At 39.6% G+C, this 23,384-nt stretch overlaps 1 protein-coding gene across 24 annotated transcripts in view; it reads left to right on the top strand.

Moving 5' to 3' along the window:
* The window catches only part of ROBO2 (roundabout guidance receptor 2), a 931,286-nt gene that overhangs the window by 450,028 nt on the left and 457,874 nt on the right, over window positions 1-23,384 (top strand). Inside the window, exon 1 of one of the 24 annotated variants that reach the window (XM_080591513.1) lies at window positions 7,534-8,908. The exons of 17 other annotated variants lie outside the window; for them this stretch is intronic. In XM_080591513.1, coding sequence (XP_080447639.1) covers window positions 8,854-8,908 — 55 coding nt within the window. In that variant the 5' untranslated portion in view covers window positions 7,534-8,853. Of the gene's footprint in view, window positions 1-7,533; window positions 8,909-18,085; window positions 18,117-23,384 lie in introns of those variants that run through there. 6 more of the 24 variants (XM_080591506.1, XM_080591512.1, XM_080591496.1 and 3 more) reach the window with 6 other exon arrangements.

The following is a 23,384-nucleotide window of genomic DNA, read 5'->3' on the forward strand; positions in this document are numbered from 1 at the left end:
TACTGGCACAGCTGCTTCCAGTACAATGGGATATGCAGCATAGAGGAAAAACATTCCCACATATTTTCCTGGTAAAAGTTTGGAGATTTTGTATACAATTTAAGCAATTAAATCCTATAATAGCTTTAACGGCAAAATATACAAAATACTATAGTTCTTTTAGTGATGACATAGAATACTTGGTGTTTACATTCGTACTTGTTTATTTGTCATTTTGATTAAGTGCATACTCTTTAAGGAGAAGTCTCTGATGCTTGAGGAATTTTTTTTTCCTTTTTTATGTTTCCTTTCAACTTACTTTTGAAGTTTATGGCAGTCTTGGCCACTCACTTAGTCTGTCATGCATGTAAAGGGCAATAGCCCAAATTCTGCTGAGGGAATTCTCTGTGCTTCAGCTGCCTTTAATAGGATCACACTTTTAAAAAAATAAGTCATATACTCAAATAAAAATTTAGCTAGAAAAATAAATTACATCAGCAGTGAAAAATCGTAAGACTGAAACATCAATTCTAATTTAAAAGCATTTCTTCAGACAATGCAAAATATAATTCTATTGCTGAAGTGAGGCAAGGCTGTTCTGGGACAAAACTAATATAGAAGTCTGACAAATATTGTTAATAATCCACTGATATGTATAACTGATGAGAATAGTGTTGACAGCACCATATTGCAAGAAAGAATCATAGCCTGATGGGAACATTACAACCCACTGGTAGAAACACGCAAGAGCCTCTAATACTGTTAGGGTTGCCTCCATAGCGATGGACCAGATTCTCAGGAGCTGACATCTTCATAAATCAGCAGCTCTGTGGTACCACAACAGGTCCCTGGTTTGACTAATATATGATTACAATCGAGGACTTCAGTGCAGCAGAAATCATGCTAAGCAATAACCTATCCATGCTGTTGACACTTTGGAGGCCAGAGATAACAAAGGGAATTCAGTAGTCTGACTTCTACAGATCATAGCTATAAAATCCAACTAAATTCAAAAATCATTTAAGATCAAAAGACAACTGGTTTGTGTCTATTAGAATTTTCAGTACTGCTCTTCTTGAAAGATGAAGGTGAATTGTTAATGACATCATAAATCTTATGTTTCCTATACTATTAAACACTTCTTATCATTAAGAATATTTGCCCACTTACAAATGGTATTGCAAAATGGACATGCACATATGGATCTTCTTGTATGAACTTCTGCCCCATTAACAACTTGTGTATATATATAGTTACATATTTCCATTTTAAAAGCTGTAATTGAAGTGTAAATATTGTTGACTAATGTTGTTGGCTGTCAATATGCAGTTGTTACTGAAAATGTGACATATGTCACTTAATGAGAGCATTAGTGTGTTATTTATAATACAATTAAATAGGAGTATGGTGTTCAGTTTAACATTTACTTGTGTTATTGCGTACAGCTATAAATGTTGTGTTGCTGTATAGCTTGATTATCTGTTCCTTGGAGCTCAGGGTTGTTGTGGTTTAACCTGGCCAGCAGCTAAGCACCACACAGCCGTTCACTCACCCTCCCTGCTCCCTCTCTGGGATGGGAGAGAGAAATAGGAAAATGAAGCCTGTGGGTTGAGATAGAGACAGTTTATTAAGACAGAAAAATAAAAATAAAAAAAATAAACAGTACTGCTACTAGTAATGTGTACAAACAAGTGATGCACAATGCAATTGCTCACCACCCACTGACCGATGCCCAGCCTATCCCCGGGCAACTGGCCCCCCCACCCCGGCTAGCCACCCCTATATATTGTTTAGCATGACGTCAGATGGTATGGAATACCCCTTTGGCCAGTTTGGGTCAGCTGTCCTGGGTCTGTCCCCTCCCAGCACCTGCTGCACCCCCAGCCTGCCCGCTGGCAGGACAGAGCGAGCAGCTGGAAAGTCCTTGGCTTGGTGTAAGCACTGCTCTGCAACAATTAAAACATCAGTGTGTTATCAACACTCTTCTCATCCTAATCCAAAACATAGCACCCTACCAGCTACTAGGAGGAAAATTAACTCTATCCTAGCTGAAACCAGGACAAGGGTGGAGCAATTACACTTATTGTTGTATGAATGTATCTGATCACACTGTGATGAAATACATTCTTTTTGTGAGAACTTCACCCTTCTAGCTCTTGTGTACGCAGGGTGAGATTTTATCTTCTTCCAGTTCTTCATTTAGAACGTTTGTGCTTTTTTAAATGATATGTCTATCTTATGCCCTCTGGAAATCTAAATTGTCATTTAAAATTAAACTTACCCTGTCAATTAGAAATGGTTTTTTTTTTTTGTATGTAAATGAGGGCAGAGTTTGTTAACTTTTAATAAAGAATAATGGGTGAGTAGATCACTACATTATCAAATGAGTAAGTGAAATAATTCTTGGAGTCTTATTGTATTTGTAGTTGACAGAGTATGTCTTTGATGTCCATATTTACGTAGATTGGCACTTTATCTCAAAACTGGTGCCTTCATCATATAAAGTAATTGACTTTTCCTTCATTAGTTAAACATGCATGACTTACACAGAGTCCTGTATGTAAGAGAGGGAATGGAAGATCCTTACGTAGCAGGCAGGAATACTCACATTCATTGTTACAAATGGGAGATGTACAGCCATGCTGACATGATGGAAATACTATTGTGTAAGAGGAAATCCCTGACATACAGGATATCCTAGACATGGCTAGACATAGTCTGTGTAAAGACTGGAAGGGACTCAGTGTGTTCTGCCCCAAATAATGAACCCCTGCTACAGCCTGCAACATAGGGAGAGCCATAAGCTTGTTGTGCAAGTTACCACACTTGGTAAAAGATTATTATTTTTACATACTGCTGTTGCAAAGGGAAGTGTTTCCAATCACAAGAAAGCAAGAAATGATCGGGTATTCCTGTAATATTCACTGTTTAGTCTACATAGGAGTCACTCAGGAAAGGCTTCTAGTATTGCAACAGAAATGGTTTAAATCTGAGAAAAATCAATTATTTTGTTATTTGTAGCTCGTGTGTACAGTTTTACATGATTTTATAAGAGAAGTGTGGACAACTGGACATTTTAGCACATAGTTCTCTACCAAAAGACCTTGTTATTCAGTGTCAAACAAGAGGACATGCATATTCAGAACTTTGCCAGTAATGCTCGTCATAGAATCATGGAACTTTAAAAAATTAGTCAGAAGACCTCTGGAGATCATCTAATCCAAATCAAAGCAGGCTCAACTTCAATGTCTACATCATTGTCTGATTAAGTTTTTAACATCTGCAGTTATGGTGATTCCACAGCCCCCTTGGGCACCTGTTTCACTGTCCTCATGGTAAATTAATAAATAAATAAATAAATGTTTCCTGACACCTAACTAGAACCTTCCCATATTGCAGCTGCTGTTCATTGCCTTTTGTCCCGTCCCCATGTACCGCTGAAAACAGTCTGGTTCCATCTGCTCTATGCAAGTCTATACAAGTCCATACCAAGCCCAACAACTTTGAAACAATTTTAGTGCCTACAATTATGACAGGCATTGTACTCTTCACACTATAGGTTCTCAGAATTCAGCCACTACTATAGTAAGTCACGTATTTCTAATGTACTGTTCTTAGTACGTTACTATAAAGATGTTGTTGTTCTTTCCAATCCCAGCTCTGGATATCTCAAAGGATGGTGTGCTGCCATATTTTTCTCAAAAGAAAAACATAGACGTGTTTCACACAGCAGTAAAATTATCAATTCTTTTGTGAATGTCACAGCTAGATTGGAAAAGCTTGCCTTTCAACTCCTTTCTCTGCCCCCAGAAAGAAGAAATCTGACCCTGTTTTTATTTAGTCCATTTTATTTTTTATTTTTTAAACTATGTATTATTTCTCTACTTTCTTGAACTTTTGACCGACCTGCAAAGTGTGAAAGAGTCGCTATCTATTTTTATGGGCAGTAAAAGTACATCCATAGAAGAAATGGAAAATACGATCTACAAAATCTTTACATGGTAACATTTTAACTATCATATAAATATTTGTGCTTCATTGCCTACTCTGAATCTCAGTTAAAAATAAGAGAATCAAGTAGAATTTATTTTAGGTAAGGCTCTTTTAAAAATTGTCAGGAGTCCATACCATCTTTGTTTTACCAGCTTTTGCACATTTAATGAGCTGTGGATGCAAAACTTAAAAGGAGCATATGATGTATATCAAAAAACTTGTAATAATTTAATTTACAGAATATTTACTTACAGTACAGATCATTGTGGTGAGCAGTTATCTGTACTAGTAACTAAAAATAGTGCAGAGATACTAACAAAGGCTAGCAAGATGAGGACATTTCAAAACAGGGTTCCTAAGTGTTGTTTGGCTGGTATTTCCATAGGAACATTCTGAAGTCAGATGTCACAAGTCAGGAACCTTAATATTGAAGCAGAAGGTGGTCCTCTGCAATGCAAGAGACAGCTGTGCAATAGAGAATAAAACATATGCCTCTCACGCCCATCATTTTTCTTTCCTCCACACGAACTGTAGAAGTTGTTCTAGGAAAGGAGGTTAGACAAAATTGTGATAGCCAAGTACAGCAGAAAAACTAATTTTCAGGGTCCTCCCATGAGAATGATCTAGCTACAGTGCTTACACTCTCTTTACCAACACATCAGCTTTTTCTGGACTGAGTCCTTCAACTACTTTCCACTCTCCAGTCTTTGTGAAGATCTCATTGACTGGAGCAGGAGTAACACCCATGCTTCAGCATTTATAAGGATTAAAAACTATGAATCCTGTTCTCTCATCATGCATTCAGTAGTCCGATGACATCAGAACCTGGTGACCTGGAACAGAATAGCACAGCAGCCGCTGGTGGCAGAGGAAGAAAAAAGTATGTTATCCTGGAAGTTTCATGTGTATTGAGCATCTTTTCCCTTTTGTTTTTGTGTTTCTGAGCCAGCCTAACATTAGATACTCTCAGTTATTCTCTGGAGCTGTCTTTACTCCAGAATCTAAAAAGACCAGATTCGAATTTAAATTAGTGGCCCACATATGACCATCACTTATCGAACATATTACTAGGTATTAAAAATCTCTAGCCACTTTAAGCAATTCCTGGATAAGTAGCTCTAGTATTTGGAATAAATTATATGTAATCCACCTCAAGTCATCCTCTCCCCTTTAAGTGGATAACAAAAGGTTTTTATGGCAACCAGCAGGTAGAATATATTATATGCATTTGTACCATCAGAAGTTTTACTATTGGTTCAGAAGAAAAATGCAATGAATGGTGGAGTTCACCTGAAAAGAGTGCTACTCTTACAACACTCACTTTAAACACTAGATCTTATTTCTCGTATTAAATATTTTAATGCATTAGCATAGGAATCCAAGGTAGAAGCAATGAAACCTTTGCTTTTACTACTGTCATGTATTTGATCTTACTGTTGTTTTGCTAAATTAGTCCTGCTTCGTTTGTTGAATGCCCTTAGTATGAATCAGGGCACTCTTACCGTGTAATTTCCTTGTTTCAAAGTCCCACCTCAACAACACTCTTTGAACTGAAGATTTATGTGCTCCAATACTGACACGTCTTTTCCTCATCCTGCTTACATAAGTATTTCATCAGGTGGCATATTGTTCATAGCCAAACAAAGGGCTGGCACATTCCCTTCCCCTGTAGAGGCTTTGCTGTTCACGCAAAGAACATCTGTCTAGTTGGCCATGTTCATAGGAGGTTACTGAAAGACAGGAGAGAGAAGCGTACTGTTTTTAATTCTTGTATCTGGACTACATTTTCTAATGGAAGCAAATGCTGCTCCAAGCAAACTATGCTCATAGGCCAGTGACTCTCATCTCTGACATGTCATGTGCTTGTAAGCTGTAACACATGTAAACCTCAACTATACCCCTCCAGCAGGATCTCCATATGACGTCATTTTTTTGGTTTTGTTTTGCACACTGTTCAAACATAGCCCCATTTTCTCAAATTGAGCAAACAGTAACCAATACAAAAGCCAGTTTCTCAACTCTTTCAGACCCTGCTATCCATTTCAGAGGACGGTTAACTTTTTTTCAAAGGAAAACAAACAAACAACAACAAAAAACAACAACCACTGAAGTACATACGGGCAAATTTATACTTAAAAATACTTGATTAAATTTGGCTAAAACTTTTCAAAGTTTTGCAAAGTGGTATTCTGTGGAAGTGAATGAATAAAACAGAGGCAGCTATAATGAATAGCCCATTGATTTGCCTTAGAATGTTTATATGAGTCATTATACCCTTTTACAGGTACCTCTGTACCTAAGGGTTTCAAAGACTGTATACATCTACCAAGTGTTCTGGTCTGCATCAGCTGTTATTAAATTTATCTTACATTTATTTGAGAAGCACAAAAAGAACTGTACAGTGCGTAACTATTTCCAATTTTAAATTCTGTAATAAACAAGCCAGCATTGTCATGAACAGTGTCCTTGCAATGTCCACTGAAAAGGAAAATATTCTTTAATATTTCATGTTACACACATCGCTGTTAGGCAGGTGATTTATGGTTTTCTGGTTTTGCCAATTCACGAGCACACAGACAATACCATTTTGATCACCTTACCCTAGTTAGCTTTAATTACAGCCTTCTTCATGAGGTAGTCTTCAGGCGTATTAATATCTATTTATCTACCGGGCATACTGTAAGTGTCGGAGGACGTTGTTCCCTGATTTGCATATAGAGGCTTTGGAGGTGTCTGCTGGCTTTGTATGGAACAGCAAGAATCTTCTTACGCACTTAAAACACTACAAACCCCTCACACTGTCACTTTTGGCAATACTTGTCACTGATTACACAACAATTTATAAGAAATAACTTGCAGATCATTTATTGGGCAGTTTATGTTTTGCAAGAATATGGTTTGGATCTTCTACATGAAGAACTTACTAAAACAATAATCTCGATTATATAAATATTTCTAGCATATGCAAAACAAAAAGCAAGAGACTCAATAAAAGAAAAAATATTTTGGATTAGTTGCCTAAGACGTAAGAAGTTAACTGTTCCCTCCTGTTTAGGTAGCCCTGCTCACCCTAGTGCAGCAAAGCACGACTCCCACCTTTTCATTCAGCGGTTAATTTTTACCTAGTGTCGTTGTCCAAAATAATCATATCTATATATATTGAAGTGGGACGTTGAAACCGAGGATCTATGGTGTATATATATATATATATAAGGTAGCTAAACGCACTACCCTCGTATTTTTGAGGGGTTTCTCTGGAAAAGTTACGTGCCACCGTCCCTCTTCCACGTTCTCGCCGGCAGCGAAGTCTCCCCGTCCCTTCTCCCTCTCACCGCTCCCCTCTCACGCCCACTGCTGCCACGCGGGGCGACCTGAGGCGAGGCGGCCGCCGCTGGGCGCTGCCCCCCGGCCCCCCCGCCGCCACAGAAGGCAGCGGCTGTTGACCGCCGGCGGGCGGAAGGGGGCGCCCGCGCTTCACCGTGCGGCGCTTCACCGCCGACCCGCCAACGGCTGCCCAACGGCCGCACAACCGCCGCCTCGTGCTGGGGGGGTCCCCTCGGTGCCGGTCGCTCCTTCCCTGCCCGGCGGGACTTGCTCCTTCCAGGGGGCACTGCCGCTAGCGGGCGGTGCTGGGGGGAGAGGGAGGGGTGCGAGGAAGGGGTGCAGGGGTGTGAGGGAACGGGGACAGGGGCGTGAGAAAGGGGTACAGGGCTGAGGGAAGGGGTGCTCGGTGGTGCCCCGCCGCTGAGCGGGCCCGCGGGTGGGGCGTGTCACGCGTGACCCGTGTGGTGTTATTTATAATTTAGGCGAGGGGCTGCCTCGCCAGCGTGCGTGCGAGCGGGGGAGCGAAGCGTGGAGCAGCCCCAGCGGCTCGCCCACGATCGCGGGGCCTGTGCCCGGTGCCCGCCCGCCGCCGCGTGGGTGCGGGGCGCAGCGCTTTAGTCCCCACCCCGCAGCCTCCCCTCGCCAGGCAGCCGCGGGAGCCGCCGCGCTCATTCTCCTCCCTCTCTCTCCCTCTCCCCGCCAGCCCGGGGTGTCCGTGGCGGCGGGAGGCGGAGGCGGCGGCAGGGGAGAGGCTGAGGCGAGGCTGAGGCGGTCGCCGGCCTGCCGGGGCCGCCCGGGAGGTCCCCGCGCCCCCAGCCGCACGCACCCCGCTGCCACAGCGGCAGCAGCGGCTCCTCGGCGGAGTTGCTGCCCTCCGGCAGTTCCCGCTCGGGTTTCCAGTGAGGAGGGAGGTGTAGGGGAGAGAGGCGGCTTGCTTCGCAGGGGATGCTGAGAAAGCCTGTAGCACATTGCCTAGGCGTTCCTATTATGGAAGTTAAGTGAGAAACTCCGCAGCTTGAACTGATTTGGGGGAGAGAGAGAGAGAGAGAGAGAGGAAAAGGGGTAGGGGGAGGGAGAGAGGCAAGCAAAATAGCCGAACCGAGCCAATGGTTTTCCTGCAAAGTGCCGGGAAGTTTGCGGAACACTTTCTAGGAATCAGGTCCTCTCTCAGAGCCTCTCCTTGTCCTCGGAAGAAAGAGCTGGCGTTTGGATTGCCATGGATCCTAAAGAGGGGCTTAGACACACGTGAATAATTCCCCTGGTCGGGCTGTATTGGTGGGAATTTAGGAAGGAGCGTGTGTGCAAAGCAGAAGCCTTCAGTGCTCGCTCCCTTCTCTAATCTGTATGGATCTAAAAGTGGCACACTCAAGACCTTTCCATCTGCAGCTTTTCGCTTCCAGGCTTCACTTTCTGCTCTAAGTAGCTGCTAGGAAACTGAAAACTTTTGGACCCTGCGTCTCACAGGCTTTGGATACTTTTTTATTTTTTTTTATTTTTTTTTTGGATCTCTGTGGAATTGGTCTCGCAAACGATCGGGATTGCTTTTAATATGTCAAAATGGGTCTGCTGAAACCACTCCTGCTCGTTGGATTTGCATTTTTTCAAGTCTATGGTAAGTTCGCTTGTTTTAGCTGTGCCCTTCTGCGCAGAATTCCCCTTCATCTGAAGCTGATTTGGGACAGCACATGGACAGCATTATGAGCTTTAGCGTTACAGAGCCTTAATTTTGTTTCTGCTATAAAAATGGCATTTGGGGGCGGGAGGGGGTGTGTGGGGGGATGGAGGATATATGTTTCCAATAAGCAGTCCTTCCCATCTGCTAACTCAATGGAAAAGTAGTGTACGGATGGTAGAATATTGACTTGAGGAAGCAGGGAAGGGGAAAAATCCCCGTGCTAAATCTCTTATTTCGCGGTGCTGGTGGTGGTAGGAAAGCGGGGAGGAGAATAGCGAGGCAGGGAGCTGTTGTACCTGGCGTTACTTTGCCTCCTGCTATTGTTAAACTTTCCAGCAGGAGAGCCAGCTGATGAAATAAATCGGTTAGCTGTGCCTCCGCTCCAAGTGAGGCGAATTGGCCACTTTCCAGAGTCCCTAAACGTCTCCTTTGGTACAGCACGGCACTGCCCCCGTGCCCCGCGGGGCCAGGCAGGTGCGCCCGGGGGGGTCTCCCCGACACCATCCTGTTCCCCTCGACATCACGTCCTCCCCACCCCCCCCTCCGTTACGGACAGCCTGCAGGGAGCGTGGTCGTGAGGGGTAGGAGCGCTAGGGGGAAAGGCGTTGTTGTGCTGGGTTTTCTTATTTATTTTTATTTTATTTTTTATTTTGGTGTCTGTTTTCCCCCTCTTTTCAGTTTGCTCTGCCACACTTCTGGCAGTTTTCAAGTTCAAGGAGTGGCTGACGGGGTATAAAGGAGCATTTTAGGGGAGGCACGCTTTGGTAGGGCGGAAACTTCAGCACAAGGGTAAATTCTCTTTGGGAGTGGGGGCTGGCGCTGTGCTGCAGCATCGGCGTTAAATGCATTACTGTAGCTCAAGCACACAACTAGAAAGCAAGCATCTGCACGGTCCTACATGTGCGTGTACTGGGATCAAATGTTTGGCAGCCCTCCTACCACCCAGTATTTGCATCTCTAAGCAGTCTGTCAGGCTGCGGATGAGTTTAGGATCTGGGACCCTGGCTATTTCTGTCTGTGAGGGAAAACTTTGTTCCAGGAAGCTACTGCTTGCAGTACTGACTGTGTCAGCCCATAAGCGAGGGCTCTAGGATTATTGTTTGCAGTTACGGGCTGCTTTGGGTGTTTCTGCCCCTCCTCTCATCTCCCCCCACTCCCAGCAAGTAGGGAGGCAAAATAGCCGAGAAGGGAGAGACACTGAAGTGGTGCTTTACACTGCTGGCATAATAAACTATGCAGTTTAACCTTAGATTTAATCTACCGATAGGAAAATGGGTTTTGCCTAATGCATGTACATGCTAAGCAGTAGGAAGTCCTAACTGTGAAGGTGTTTAGTAGAACATTTGCATCTGTCAGCATGGTCATGGTTTTGTGCAGATTATTTTTTTACCCTACTGTAGCATATTTTGATTCACAACTTTAAGGCCACCACTCTCAGTACCTCAGGTACCTTTGTATACAAACTGAAAACATCAGGCTATAGAACTGTAATTATTAGTAAGCATTTAAAATTATACGTAGCTAGAAGGAAGACAATTAAAGTGCTCAGTGGAAGTGACAGAGTGAATCAGAGGAGCTTGGTGTTACAGAATGTAATTAATGTACCAGGCTGTTTGGAGATACATGAAACAAATGCAATTAACCAGCTTGCTGGAACGACAGGAGCAAGACATAATTTATTCTGGTTTTGTCACAGGGAGCACAAGTAGAACCTTTGTTCTGTTTTAGCCTTATAGGACGAGGGTGGGGGTGTGGGTGAAGCATGTAGCTAGTGTATAGCTGGACCGTTACAGGGGAAAAATGCCAAGAAACTGCACAGAATACAAACTCCCCTTTCCTGGGGAGATTTTTTGGAGACTGTGTCAGGTTTGCATGGTAACGACTCTTTAAAAAAATATAAATAAAATACAAATAATACAAAAAAAAAACATTGTGTGGATAGCATATCACGACAAAGTACAGTCAAGCTGTCATTGTATAAGTGACTAACAAGTAGCTTTGGAGAAATACTGGCATGCAAGCTTGGCATGAAATACTTTTGTCCCTTTGGAAGCATAGCAATTGTGATTATACCTTTGGGTGACATATACCACCGGTTGCTTTGAAAAGATATATATCAACATTAGCACTATTTATAATACTTGAAGGAAAAAGGCAAACCCCAATTGACCACTAATTTAATAAGTCCTTGGTTGGTTTTCTGTCTTTAAAAGTTACCTCCTAATGCATTTCTGTTTCTGGGAGTGGTTTTGTTGTTATTTTTGTTTGGTTTGGTGTGGTTTTCTTATTTATTTATTTTGCTCTCTTGGTATGAGGTCCAGAGAAAGACAACACCATCTGATGCATGATAGCCGTAATTTTCTCTGTGACATTAACTTTGTTTAGTGATTTTAAAATGGTATTGCACAGTGGTGTAGATCAATGTGGTAATTTTTTTCATCTGTATTATTTTCTTTGTCCATGCTTCTATGACACCTGAAAATTGCAGAGCTCAATGAAAATGGCAGAAAACATGTGGCACATATATATGTTTTTACTGTGCTTTTGATTTTCTTGTAGCCCTGCCCATATTCTTGCAGTCTGTTCAGGGAATAACTGCAATTGTCTCTTCTTTTTTCTTTAGCTACCAATGTTGGTTACATTTCTTTTTAAATAACTAACTAAATAAAATATTAGACACTGTATCATAAAATGAAATACTAGATATTAGGGTTAAAATAGCTAATTACATATTTTTTCATAGGGGTCAGTTGACTTTCATTATGTTTTTTTTTTTTTCCTCTCTCTAGTCTTTCTTCCAATCATTAGTAAAGATTGGAATATTAACAGAAAAGTTCCCAGCTACTGTGAATGCTGGCATGTGGACATTACCATGGAAAATGGATTGATTGGGCCAAATTCAGCCCTGGTAGGACTCACAGTGCTTTCAGTGAACATGGCGACCTTTTATGTCAGGGCTGGCTTTTTAGACATTGTCTCTTGAAAACTGCAAGTGTGATAATGTTATATGCGTGATTGTGTTAAATTTATGCAAGAAAATTTTTGTAAAAGCAGCCTTTTATCTTCATATTAATATTTTTCAAAAAGCTCTTGTTTTCTTAACGAAAAGTATGTAAAATGGTGGATCATGCATTCTATCTTATGTTTCCTTTTTTTTTTTTTAATTTTGCTTTATTTCTTCCACTGGTGAGGTACGTATCTGTGGCCTTCTGCAGATCTCACTTGCCCATCAGAGAACATGGCTTACATACAAAGCTGGAGTATATTCTTGCAGTGCATACTTGAGCTGACAGGGTCTTGATCTCTCATGTTGAGTTTTGCTGTTGATGGATAACCTTTGCTTCTGTGGAATGTGTGCATTTTAATACCTTGAGAGTAAAAGTCTGTTGAGATGGAGATTTTGTGTTTCTGTTTCCTTTATCTTGTTCTTCCCTAGGACCCAATTCTGCAGAGCATTTAGGTGCGTGCTTCTGTTGCTTACACAGAATCTCAGTGAAGTTGATGGGAATTTAAACATGTGTTCCAAGTTAATCATATGCTTGAAAACTTTGCTGAGTAGGGAGGAATTTATGCCCATGATGAAAAGTTCTGCTGAATTAGTCTTAATGTTGTGCTTTCCTTACTTCCTGTCTCCTAAGTTGTAATTGCAACAGCATATATTTATGTGCAAAAGATAGGCAATGAGAAAATGCTGTCATAGCACTTCCAGAGAAGGATATGTTTGAAAAGTAATTTGATAGTCCAAGTAATTTGTTTTGTTCATTTGCTAGTTTGGTACACTGCAGAAGGTCTGACTGATATCCCACAATTCTTTTAGAAAAGACAGAACATCTTTTTGTTTGTTTGTTTAAAAATAAAAATAAAACTTTTCAGTGAATTCAACTTAGTACAATAGTCCTTCCATTAGTAGCTTTCTGGAATAATGAGGTTGATGTTGCTTGTGGAAAACATGTTGCAAAGCAAGCTAATTATAGCAATGCGAGCGAAAGGTATACAGTCTTAAAAGTAGACGAAAGGATGTCAGTATATTTTAAGGACACATAAAAAGCATCAAAAGCATGCACTGAAAAAATTCATTGAGAGAAAATGGAAGCATTGGCTAGTCTATCCGGTCAACTCCTTTTCCAGGAGTTGCCTTTTTATAGCAATGCTATGTAGAATCATTGCACTAACCTCCAAACATGCTCTGTCCACTGCTGAACCATTTAGTGAAAATTACTAAAGAGTATGCAATGGCTTTTTAGCCATTTGCTACCCTTGAATTGCTATTCAAATATTGATCTCAGCTAAATAGATTGCTAACAGGTTCTGTACATTCTGTTTCAACCACCTAGGAGAAACACTGCTGTCAGGCTTTATCTGTTATCTCAGCTGGCATGGCAGAGGTTGCTCTTGCTTGTGGCTGCCATCTGGCTCGCCACCTCTGGTACCAACCTTGCAGAGGATACTTTGTAATCATGTTGATGCTGTTTCTTGCCAACAGGCTAGGTTACTGGTTCTCATTTCTAATTTTCTCTGGGAATCTCTTTATTTTGTGTGCAGAAGTATGTATTCACTTTTCCCAAGTAAATTTTTTTTCATTTCTGACTAAGCAGGTATTTCCTATGTGTAAGTACAGATTTTTTGTTTATTTATTTTAACAGAAAGTTTGTGTTACCCAAGCCTTCTAACACTTTCATTTTTCAAACATGCGTTCCATATATATTCTGAAAATTCCTTTAAATTTTGATAGAGGACAATACAGAATCTAACAATACAGAATTGCTATTTCAGCAGTAGCTTTGAGGCTACCTTTTATACAGGACTATTCATGTGGACTGTTACTAATGAGATCTTTGCAAAACAATTGCACATAAGGAAGGATTTGTGGATGTAGATTTTAGTTTCATCATCTTTACTCTCAGTCCTAGCTTCTACTCTACAACAGAAATGGTAGATTTTCTGCCCTTGAAGTTATACATCCAGAGGTAAGATTGAGTTGTCGATGTTGTCCTCATCTCCGACCCTTTCCTTAACAAAATAAGTATTGACCACGGGTGATTAATAGTTTTCATTATTGTATCAGATAATTAAACAAGGCCTTGTTAATTTAGGACCTGATTCTGTACCACTGAAATCTATAACAATTTTCGTATTCAGCCCTCCATGAGAAAGACCTTTGAGAACAGGCAATATCTTGAGTTACTATAAGATGTGCGTCTTAAATCATTATTTCATCTTTATAAATGCAAGCTTGTTACAAGATAAAGTTGGCTTGTTACTGCATCCTTCTGTGGAGATAATTACCAAAAAATAGAGGGTAGAAGTGCATGTTGCTGCTTCAGTCCTACCTACTCCTTACTTGTTCTGTAGTGCTCTCCTTACTAGTGCAGAGTATCCCTTCCTAATCAGAAGTCTGCTGCTTGTGCTGGGTTTTGGATGTAGTGATGTGAATTCTTAGTATTTTCCAACCCAAATGCTCATGAAGTAAGAAATGGCTTTTTAATTCCATCTCTGCAGCTTATCTTGGCTTTGCTGCCATGGAAGAGAGCCAAGATGTGCTCTTAATTTTATTAAAATAATATCCTTCATAAATAAATACATGAGCAACAATACACAAACTAACCAGTAGTACCTGTGTAATAACCTGCTGGTACGTACATTGAGCTGCTGTGCTCTAGTAGCCAAGCCTAATTGAGATTCATCTTTGTATTATGGACAATCATGATGTGAAGATGTTAATTAAAACTATATTTTGGCAGAAGTTGCTTGTGTATATGTGTTGAATTTGCAGTCTTCACTACTCTTACCCAGCTATTTTTTTGGCTAAGCAAATTGTCTGTAAACTCACTAAATAATAGTTGTTATCCGCAGCTCTCTGCAAGTTATCTTATCAGATTAACTGGGCTCTGAGCTAACTTTCCAGTTACAGCCTAGGTAGATTTGCAAACATCCTTCCCCGTGCTTAATTTCTTCTTGAGCTTAGTTGCACAGCAAAACCCCATGTTAGTGAAAACCACATAGCTTCATTTTGCTTAATGTTAAAAATGACTTGTTTGTTTTGCATTGTTTCCTGGTGGAAGTATCATCTTTGGCTTGCTGATAACTGAAGGCCACAAATCTTTTGGTGACTCCAGTGTATACTTGAAAACCAATTGAGATGGGGTGCTTCCAGGTCCTATTGCAAATTCTGTATGCCATTTATCTGTTCTGGTTGTGGAGATAACAATTTGGCTCTAACTGCCTGTGTGAATGATGACTGGAAGAAAACAGAGCATTTTCAGATTAATTCCTCATCATATTCAAGTGCTCACTGCAAGAGCAACCTTGATGGCTTGCTTTGCTGAAGTACCCTTCTTGTCAGTGCATCTTCATTGTACTTCTTCAGTCCAACTACAGTGAGAGACAGTGGCCTGCCCTTGTACAGCTTTATACTTGGTTATAATTTACTTTTTCTTTCATCGCTTTTCCTCAGATTAATTGAGACATCAGTTTATTTGGTCTGATATATGGAAATTACCTGGTAGTGTGGGCGGGGATGTCAGGGGCTGAAGTGTGGTCTTACTCATGAGAGTTCACCTGGATGATTATGCCACAGAATTGTAGCACGTGGTCTCTTAACATGTCTTTGTGTTGCCGGTACAGCTTCAGCGTGCTGTGCCAAGGCCAGGAGAGTCTCTATAATGTGCTTGTCAGAAATGAAGATGGGCCAAATAATGTAAAGAATAAGTGGCCAGCAGCAAGTTGTAAAACACAATAAACTCTGTATTTCACTTCTATTCATCACTTGCCATTGATTGCAGGAGAAACCGAGTGGAAAAAAATTAACCTTTTAAAACCAAAATGTCAGGTAACTAACATCGGTCAACTTCTTTCTCATTCAGACTGAATGGAGTAACTGTTCATGCCAGGGTACCAGCGGTACTTTTTTACTGCTGTGAAAATGTCAAGAGTTAAGAAGCAGTTATAAGAAGTATTTTAATGCTGCATGAGCCCTGTAATCATGGTTTCTCAAGCTGTCATTCTGTGCAATTTTCAAGGTCCACATGTCCCGTAGCCCAAATGATTTCATCATGGCAAAAGGAGTGATCAGTTTTAGCCTAAGACTTTATACTGTATCCTGGAGGGAACCCTGTAAATAAGGGGTGGGTGATAGTTTCTTGCATATCAATATCACAAAGCATTCAAATGGCATAAAAAAAACCCACACTGTTAGACTTGGGCTCAGCACACTGCGTCCCCTTCAGGACCTGGAAGTGCCTGTTGGTCCTGTGTGCACAGTAGCATGAGGGTGCACTCTGGGGAGAGGAATGGCACTGTGAGCTGGGAGGAGGGGGATATTAGCCCAGTTCCACTTGATGGATTAAAGGGCTGCCCCGTTTTGAAGCAGGGAGTGAGGGGAGGGACAGAATAGCAGGGGAGCAGGGTTACAAGGAATGTGGCACGGGGAGTAAAGAAAGGAGCAGAACGCAGCTGTTATGCTTAACATAATAGTGCTGATGCCTAGTAACTTTGGTGGTGTTTTTATACACAGTGTGTTTAGGCTTTATATCATTGTTATGTTATTTTTGCATCACTTATTCATGGAGAGAAGGAACCTTTCTGTTAAACTGGTAGAGACCAGATTTATTTGGAGTGGCTGCAAAACAATATTATGTTGTAATTTGATGCAGTGAACTAAGTGAGGTCTTCCTTGCCGTTCACTTCATGTACTGCAGAAGTGTGATAGATTGGCTGGACTTTTTTGTGTATATACTTTTATGATGTGTAAGAGAAATTCAGTGGGCTAATTAAAATATTCAGTTTAAGTCAAGGCAACAGGTATTAAACTGCTATTAAACAAAGAACCTTCTTTGGGGAAGAAAATAATTATCAGAAATACTGCAGGCTACTGCTGATTTTATCCTTGATCTATTTATTCCATCCATTTTGTTACCAAACTGGATGTGAAAATGTAATGCTTTGATTTCAAACTAGTCAGTGTGATGTGTCTATTCAGGTATATGCCTGAATTATAAACTTCTTCTGTTTTTGTTTTTCCTTCTGCATGAAATTGATTCATTAACTTAAGGTGTGTAATGTGGTGGTTACCTAATGAAACTAGGCAGTTTTGTTCCATAAGATAGTCTCACAGGATAAAAATCACAGCATGTGGAATAATGGGATCCTATGATAAAATTGTCTTTTAGTACTGCTGTCTTTAAAACTCTTAAGAGTAGTTCTGTGTATGTCTAGATTTAAAAAAAAAAAATCTGTGTAGCTGCAGAATTACATATAGTCGTATTGATACACACTTACGATGAAGGAAAGTGTAGAAACTATAACGAATAGAATATAATATCCTTGAAGGCAAAACTATAAACAGTAGTAGGAACTGTTAGAACACTGAATTACAAGAAAATGAAATATGTGACAAGTAGAAAAATATATCAAATTAAATATGAATCTGTGTAAAACACAACTGTTTGCTATTATTTACTAAGTTCTTTTTGACAACTGATCAATTTAGGATGAAATGCAAAATAACGTATGTCTGGCTTTGTATGACCCCAAATTTCTCTGTTCTCCCTTTCAGCAGACATGTCCTTTTTCCTTAAGTGATTTTTGGTTGTTAGGAGAAGTGCAGTAGTCTGCCCTGCTCTTACCAGCAGTAAAACCGAAGAGTGTATTGAGGTAAAGAGAAGGGCAAAGCATAGCATAGGCCATGAATCACAAGTTGTCACTAGTATGTCCACTTTGTTCCTACTTTTTCTTTGAAAACTTTTGTTTTTCCTAATGGTGTTTCTTTCCAGCTGGTCCCTCTAAGCCATTTAGAAGGGGGGGGGGGGGGGGGGGGGGGGGAGTGCTGTTAAGAGTCCACTCAGAGAAACAAAAAAAAGGAGGGGGAGACTTTGAGAGTTATTCATGGGGACACCACAGTGGTAGCCATGCACAATTCAATGAATAGCTTTAGTCAGCTGCTGTTAAAACTGGATGATTGATACCTTCAGGTTTTGGTTGTTGGCTTTTTTTTTTTTTTTTTTTTTTTCCTAGGAAAGGAAAGTACACAGAAGGTCTTCATAGTAATCCTGCCTGTTTTCATGCTTAGATTTTGGAATTGTTTACAAACTATCCTCAAACTTCAGTGTATGCAGTGTTGTCAAAGCACGTATGGAAAAATCAGATGGTAATGTTGCGTATATTTGTTGAAATTAGAAAGAGAAAATTGCTAATAATCATGCTACTCTAGTTTATTAAGTCCTTTTATTGATTCCCTAAATTATGCTCTTTGAATTAACTGTGTACTGTGGTGCGAATTACTTGACCGTCACCTCAAGTAATAAGCTAAAGGTGTGCTTAACCAAATGTCATTGGCTACTTCTAAACCTTTGCAATGAAAAGTGGTTTTATGTAGCTAGATATTGTAGCAAGTAGAAATGATTAGAGAATATTGTCAATATTAAGAATATCAAAATCATGAGAATTTTGGCAGATTTCATTTGAAATTGATTGCAGAATGAATGTATAGAGAATATTCTTTCCTCAAATGCTGAATGAAAACCAGTCCTTAAGGTAGGTTTAAAACGAAACAGTCTTAAAACAATGATTGTTTCTTAAGAAAGAGAGCTGCAATCACGCGTGCAAGTCCTGTGGATGAGGACATAGAACCCATGACTGCAGAGAGCTGTGATTTGTGCTGTAAAAACAGATGACTGTGAATACAGCAGGCCCCTCTATGTATCATTCCTTAACAGGAATAAGTGCTGAATGGCTAAGGATCTCATTACCAATTTAGAATATCTTGTTGACTCAATTTAGTGACATGCAGATAATAGAGAAATTCAGTGATGATGTAACTGGAAAAATAATGCAGCAACTTGCACCGATTTGTTATTCACATTTGAACAAAATAGATTTCACCCATACTTCTGAGGTTATTGGGTGACCTGGCATTACTGGATTCAGTCCCAGCGTAATTTAATGGGATCTGTGTCTTTTTAGGTCAGGGCTGAATTTGCCCCTGGGGAAAGATGAAGATGGAAGAGATGTAAGTTAAATTGCAGGGAGCTCACTCTGTCTTACAGTCTGCTGACAGTGGGGTGTGTGTAGTGTGGGTTGCTTTTTTGGTTTGTTTGTCTGTTTCGTTTTTTCCTGATCCACACAGGATTTAGGAATAATTTAAATGCTATCTAAAGTACAACTGAATTTTCAGTTCCTTCCATGAAAGCTGCAATTGCTGAGACCAGATTTCCCTCATAAATTACAGCAGATATTTGCCTTAGTCATTCTTCAGCATTAGTCCAAAAGTGTTGTCCTTCCTCCTTCTGGAAAGCGTGTGGGAAAGACGACATGTTTTTGTCATTGTATGTGGATATTGTTTAAATTTAATAAGGAATAATTAAATTTAATAAATTTAATAAGAAATACATAATAATGAATTAGCTGTTAATATAAATAATGTGCCCAGTGTCATTCAAGAAGTCCATAGCAGAAGGGAAAATGAGATCTGGTCTCTAAGAGATGTGCCAGCATGGCTTAAGGCACAGGGGTAACTTAAGCTGATGGTACTACCTGCAGCTCTTTACCTTCCATTGAAAGCCAGGGAACTTTTGAGGTACAGGACACAAATGGTAGAATCACGGACCATACATCTGTCCTCTAGTGGTAATCTTTATTCCGGGGACTCAATAGTCCTACTACACTACGTTGTTGAAGAGAACAGGTGTAGAGGGTGATTCAGCACAGTTTTGTTTTTGGGAGTGCTTTGTGGCTGGCATGTGGGAAACCAATGCAGAGAAGGAAGTGGTTTTCTGTTTTGTTTGATTGTTTTTTAAATTATGCAGAGCATAAGAGACTGACTTAAAACTAACCATAGAACTGTGATCAGGAGGTTTACAGATGCAAGAAGCTTCACCTGCACTCTGTCCATTAGGCAATCACCAGTCAGCCAAAATAATGATGCACAACACACATCCAGTAGTAAACAGTGTAGTCAGCAGCTTGAGAAAGAAGTCTGTAAAACTACACAATTTCATCTTCAAATGAAGGCTGGCTGATAACTTATGAAGATCACCTTCAGCTGTATGTGCCACGAGACCTTTCAGTATAATCTGGAAACACACTAATGTCTTAAAACCCATTTGTGATAAATTTGCAAAGTAGAAAGGCAGATGCATTATTTGATGAACAAATTTCCTCTGTACCTCTTAGCATTTCTGAACAGGCATCTTGTTAGGTTGCTTTGTATTTCCAGACCAGTGACAAGGTTGAAATAAATTCTGGCACTGTCTGGAGGAAGAATCATACAGGAGTTTGTTGTGGTTTGTGGGGGATGGAGAATAACTGTACACAAGAGTTGGTCTCTTCTGCAATCTGCAATGATACTTTTGGCATCTTTTGACATAGTCTCAGCATGTATTTTAAGGGTCCAAATCTGTATTTTACCATACAGTGATACATATTTTATCATCACAGTCTAGGCTAGTCTTTGTTAAAGGATACATCATGTTAACCCCATGCTAGTCCTGTTACTGTAGTGTACTGGCGTTTCTGTCTGATGGGAAATCACCAAGAAAGCTGCCTGAGAAACGGGCAGTGTCTGTCTTCAAATTGGAATGAAGGAATAATTTTTGAATACCTGATATGTTTTGCAGTCATACCCAGATAGACCTATAGAGGGAAGAAGGTGGAGCATAAAGGAGCTGAGAGCTGGAGCCATGTCTCAGCATGCTTCTTGTGTATTACTTGCACTGTGGAAATTCTGCTCCTGTGGAAACTGTAGATGTGAGATATCTTAGCAACAGCTAGAATAAAGCATGGTGTTTTTCTTGTATGCCCAGAATACCTTTTGTACCTATTCAGGATTCGGGTTGGGGAGAATACTGAGGTAAGTTTTAGAGGTAGATGGATTCTTGAGAGGTAGAAATTTCTCTAGACAGACATCCATGCAATGATAGATGCCCCCTTCCCTCCTTTCTTTTTTTTTTTTTTTTTTTTTTGTCTCAACAGCTTTGAAAATTAATTTCCTAGTGCTCCAGACTTTTGTTTAGCATTTTTAACAGACAGGCTGCATTCTCACATCTAACAAGTGTGATATATTAAGCTAGGGAGAGAAAACGTAGAGAAGGTTAGTTTTAATATGGACTCGGCTGGAGGCATGCTACCTAATGAATCACTAATACCACATTCTGCAGTGTTATGAGTGCTAGCGGTCTCTTGTCCAAATCCAGTTCTTGTCTGTCTTCCTTCGCATTCGAGCCTCACAGGGTCATATCATAATTCTTGTATCTGCTTTAGAAAGATGCTAGATTACAAGTTAGACTAGCCAAGATAGAGTGTTTTGAACAAGTTTCTTTGGAAGCAAGACTTCTGTGGAGAAATTGTAACAGACGAAGACGGGTTTGTAGGAGCAAAATTGTGAATACCTGGAGAGGAAATATCTTTAGTATTCTATGCTGAATGTTTAGAAGGCCTTTCAGGTCATATTTTGCTTGTATATCTTAAAGCTTTTTAAAAGTTGGTATGAATTAGTTACATATGCATGTGATATATAAATAACCTAATATATAAATATATATATATAATATATATAATATATAAATAACCTAACTGAATGTTGTAAGCGAAGGAAATAAATCAGCCAATGATTCTTTTGGCTATACTCTTGGTACTCTTGGTACAACTGTCTTGGAGAGCTATAAATATATATCACATATTACTTTTACTTGCATTTATTTTTTGCAATCTTTAAATGGCAAATAAAGCTATTGTTAACAGACCTTAAAATCATTTGGAAGATAGTTATGGCATAGATCATTTTGAGGAAAAGAATGAATGTCTTTGTTTAAAATATGTTAGTAATGTCTAAATGTTGGAACAAATAGATAAATTGTCAAAACAAATGACTAAAGATGTTTCTTTTGTGTCTTCACGGAAGAAATTCTGTAGAAGGTTTATAAACATTTTTCCAAGTATAGTGGCTTATCCTTGGACTTATCTTTTTTTGTGGAAAGAGCTGGGCTTGGGGCAGGGTTATTGGAACAGCAGTTTCAGTAAGTATAGTTTGGCCTAATACAACTTAGAGAAGTAAGGAGGAAAAAAAAATACTTATCACACAGACGTATTATTACCTTCTTTTTCCCCCTTCCAAATATGTCCAAATCAGCAAAAATATTGTGTGGTTTTGGTAACATTTTCTTTAAAAGTAGGTCTTGCTCGTTTTGTTTTTCTTTTTCAGTAATGGAAGAGATTTTGCTATGTAAGAATTTTTGGAGGCTTTGCAAGCTGCTTGTAAATGTGGAAAAAAAGTAGGTATGAGATTAGTCCACTAAAGTGTTTGAGTGTTCATTGAATTTGTATGTAAGGTAATGTAAACATCACTAGTTCTTTTTCCCCTTTCCCCTCATGGGGGAAAGATCAATACTTATGGCTTCAGAATACTTCCCTTAACAAAATGAGATAGACAACAATGATGGATATGGTTAACTGGCAGCATGCCTGTTATTTTTATAAACCAAATATTTGGAACTTTTAGGGAGATATTGTTAAAACATAATATTCCTGCCATCTGCCATTTCTTGCTCACTTCAGTGAGATGCTTTGGAGGTAAGTGAGAAGTGCTTCTCAACAAATTCAGTATTGACAGAGTTGAGAACATTGAGACTTGGTGAGATTCCTTTATTATATAAATAGGTGATAGAAGGTTATTAACAAAGAGTAAAAACAAAGAGGGGAAAAGAAAAACAGTTGCTATAGCTTGTGCTTTTAACACTTGGCCACATAAGAGGAGAGATTCATAGTGTACCTTATAATCTACATATATGGTTATTTTTAATCTCTTTAAAGTGGTCTGAGCAGTTGGACTAGCATTATGATAGAAGCTGCAGAACACCAGCAATCTAGAGGAAAGGAAGGATTAATGAATTTATTTATTTCCAATCAAATTTGGGAGCTTAAGATTCAACTTCACGTGTGCAGATCCAAATAGGAACACAAGAAGAAGAACAGAACCAAAACAAAACAAACAAAAAAAACCAAACACCACCCAGCTAGTAAATCTCCTCATATGGATAATATATTTTAAGATCCCTATAAAAATATTGTCTTCTGAGTATTTTGCGGTTGCAAATAATGGAACTTGGATTTTGTTAAAAATAAAAATATAAAGTAAATTGAATAGAGTTTATGTCTAATAAATTATAATTGGAATTCAAAGAGACAGTAAATGTTAATTGTAAGCCTGAGAGCCAAGACAAAGAGTGCCCCAGATAAACTGGGCATTTGAAACAGTACAGGAATGAAAATTGCCTAGATTTTTTTCTTCCACATTGAGAACTACATGGTGCAAGTCTTGACATTTCTACCAAAACTAGATTCAGTGTAGCCTGTTCACTTGTTGGAGATGAATATATAATAAAAACAAAAAATGCTTAAAAAAAAAAAAAAGTGTATCTCA

The sequence above is a fragment of the Anser brachyrhynchus genome (assembly GCF_964034855.1).
Source record: "Anser brachyrhynchus genome assembly, chromosome: 1".
In the NCBI taxonomy this organism is placed as follows: domain Eukaryota; kingdom Metazoa; phylum Chordata; class Aves; order Anseriformes; family Anatidae; genus Anser; species Anser brachyrhynchus.